This window comes from Haplochromis burtoni, unplaced genomic scaffold, assembly GCF_018398535.1.
Source record: "Haplochromis burtoni strain Fernald_Lab_line unplaced genomic scaffold, NCSU_Asbu1 Contig_2045, whole genome shotgun sequence".
NCBI lineage: Eukaryota > Metazoa > Chordata > Actinopteri > Cichliformes > Cichlidae > Haplochromis > Haplochromis burtoni.
This window is the reverse complement of record NW_024584406.1, coordinates 6,428-9,009: the sequence shown is the minus strand read 5'-3', so window position 1 is coordinate 9,009 and position 2,582 is coordinate 6,428. Positions and strand designations below refer to the sequence as shown.

The 2,582-nt window shown below is 41.6% G+C and overlaps 1 protein-coding gene across 1 annotated transcript in view; it reads left to right on the top strand.

Annotated features, from left to right (window-relative positions):
- The first annotated feature begins 283 nt into the window (after positions 1 to 283).
- si:dkey-12e7.4 (uncharacterized protein LOC558132 homolog) overlaps positions 284 to 2,582 on the top strand; it is an 8,629-nt gene continuing 6,330 nt past the window's right edge. The window contains exon 1 of the mRNA XM_005952895.3: positions 284 to 517. Coding sequence (XP_005952957.1) covers positions 365 to 517 — 153 coding nt within the window. The 5' untranslated portion in view covers positions 284 to 364. The remainder of the gene's footprint in view (positions 518 to 2,582) is intronic.

The window sequence follows — 2,582 nt, the reverse complement described above, 5'->3', positions numbered from 1 at the left end:
GTAGAAAATAGTCAGTCATTAAAAGTTTACAAATAATTACAGTAACTTACAGGTTTAGAGAAATATCCAGTGTCCAAAAACTGTAGGCAGAGAAGAGAGTGGAGCCATGCGTGACGTTTTGCATATTTAAGTTTTTAGAGCAACTGAAGTAACAGCAGCAATTATGTGACAACAGTGGGCTGCAATGAAGAACTAAAACCAGAAGGAGGCAGTAATGAAACTTACAAGGATGGCAATTTAATGAAACTAGACGAAGAAGAAGAAGCGCAAGCCCCAGTAGAGCAAGCCTTCCCCCTGCTGGAGGAGTCGCGTGACGCCTGCAGATTATCTAAGAGCTCGCGCACAGGGACATATACAGTCCGCCATGAGTGCTGCTATGAATTTTAAAAAATGCGGCTCTGTGCTGATTACTGGAGCCAGCCGGGGCCTCGGGCTGCAGTTAGTGGACAGTCTGGCAAGTGGACAGTTTTCACCTGGAAAGATAATAGCCACGTGCAGAAACCCTGGTAACGCACAGGTAAACACCAACACGAAACTCGGTGTGCGCATTGATGACGTAGCAATAATGGAATAAAGCTGATGGACCACTCCAAAGACAGCTATTTGGATAATACAAGTGTGTATGTTAACTCCCGAGAATAGTCAAACAGCGATTCTTCGTTTTTCAGTGAATGTCGCTTTGGTCGCATTTAAGTAATCCGTCGGCGCATGCGTATTTGACTCATCTGTGCAGACGCGTGAATATAACACGTTGAAACGGAATAATTCCCCCCCTTCGTTAAAAAAAAATAGAAATAGAAAAATATCTTCCAAAAAGTATGAATTGGTTAAAAAAAAAAAACGCTAAAAATGAACATTTCGTATAAGTTTTACAACTTATTCATAAAGTAAAAGAAGAGGTTAGGTATTTATTGAACAAGATGTCATATTTTAGTAAAACTATAAGAAAAAAGTGATGTACACTATATTGATCTTTTCTTTAAAAACCCACAATTTAAATTAAAATATGTTCTTAATAAAGATGTGTTAAATTTAAGATTATTTCAAACATTGTCATGTGTAGGATAAAGGCTAAATAAAGATTTGTTTCCGCCAGCGCTGATCCATGTTTAAAGTGTTTGAGTAAAAGATCATCCTAGAAGTTTCCATACACCTATCATGGGCGTGAATGTCATGGTAATTTTGACCCCAAAATGGTCATGGCTGATGGCTCCCTGTCTTCCTGTTAAAAGTCTGCTTTTCCTTCCCACTGTTGCTAAGTGCACGCCCAAAAGGCATCTTCTGATTGTTGGGGTTTTGTTTATTTTATTGTAGGGTCCTTACCACGTGAATTAAATTCTATTTTATTTTTAGCTAAATTTTTAGAGTTTGTTAATATAAAACAATCTCAGTATACATGGGTAACATAATCGGAAATTACAGTGGCCTGTATGTTATAGTGGAATCTGTGCGTGAGAGAGAGCTAGTCTGGTTGGGATCTCGCATTGTGTTACTTGTCATTATGCTTTTGTATCGTTATCCTATCAGCAGCCTTTGTGTCTTTATGCAGCATTAAAAATACAGCAACATTTCTTTTAGGTGACATGTTCAAACAACACTCCACTGACAAGGCAAACATGTTGACATTCAAGTAAGGAAAAAAAGTACACTGGCCAGTTATTCTCCTCCTTTGAGCAAACACTGATGGTCACCAGAGGGCTGTACTGTGAAGCAGGATTTATAATTTAGCAAGTCATGTTGAGTCTGAATTTTAAATGTCACAAAGGTGGTGGTTTGAAATTGATACATTTTCACTTTTCTTGACAATATGCTCTGAGTGTGATTATGGATTTTCTGAGGAAGAAATGCAATTTGCATAAACAACCTGTGTATTTGTCACATTGCTGTAAGTGCCGCTAATAATTGGAAATTGGTCTTTTGCATCAGAAAATATGCACAGCCGGTAAGGTTTTCTTGAGGCAGCTAACACAAACAGACCCTGGCTATCGTGAGCTTGGTTTGTAGTACGCCCCTCAGTTAACATAGAAATGTTAACCAGTGTGTGAATGTGTGTGTGAATGGGTGGATGACTGGTTGTGTGAAGCGCTTTGGGGTTCTTAGGGACTAGTAAAGCGCTATACAAATACAGGCCATTTACCATTTTATTTATTTAGAAATAAACAGGATCCACACATGCATCAACACTACAATGAGCGGGTGGAGGGAGGTTTGGAGTCTTCTCTCACCCCCGTTCTCTGCGGCCTGCTGGAGTGGGGGGCTAGGAGGAGGAGTTGGCCGTCTGGAATGTGGGGCCTCCCTGCTGCTGCGGAGTCGGGGCGGTCTGCTTCTCCCCACCGCAGAAGGGTAACACCACCTGGGTCTGGGTGCAGTTCCCCCCTCCAGGGGCAAGGGTACCTAGACCCGGTTTGTAGAGTATGCTTGGGGAGTGTGATCGTGTGTACAGCGTCTCTTTATGTCTGTCTCCACGTTGGTTGAGTGTGGAGTAAGTGCATATGAGAGCATGAGGGTGGGAATGGATGTTTGTATTGTGTGTGCCTGTATGTCTGTGTCTATATGTCAGGTTGGGTGATCAGGCGCCACCG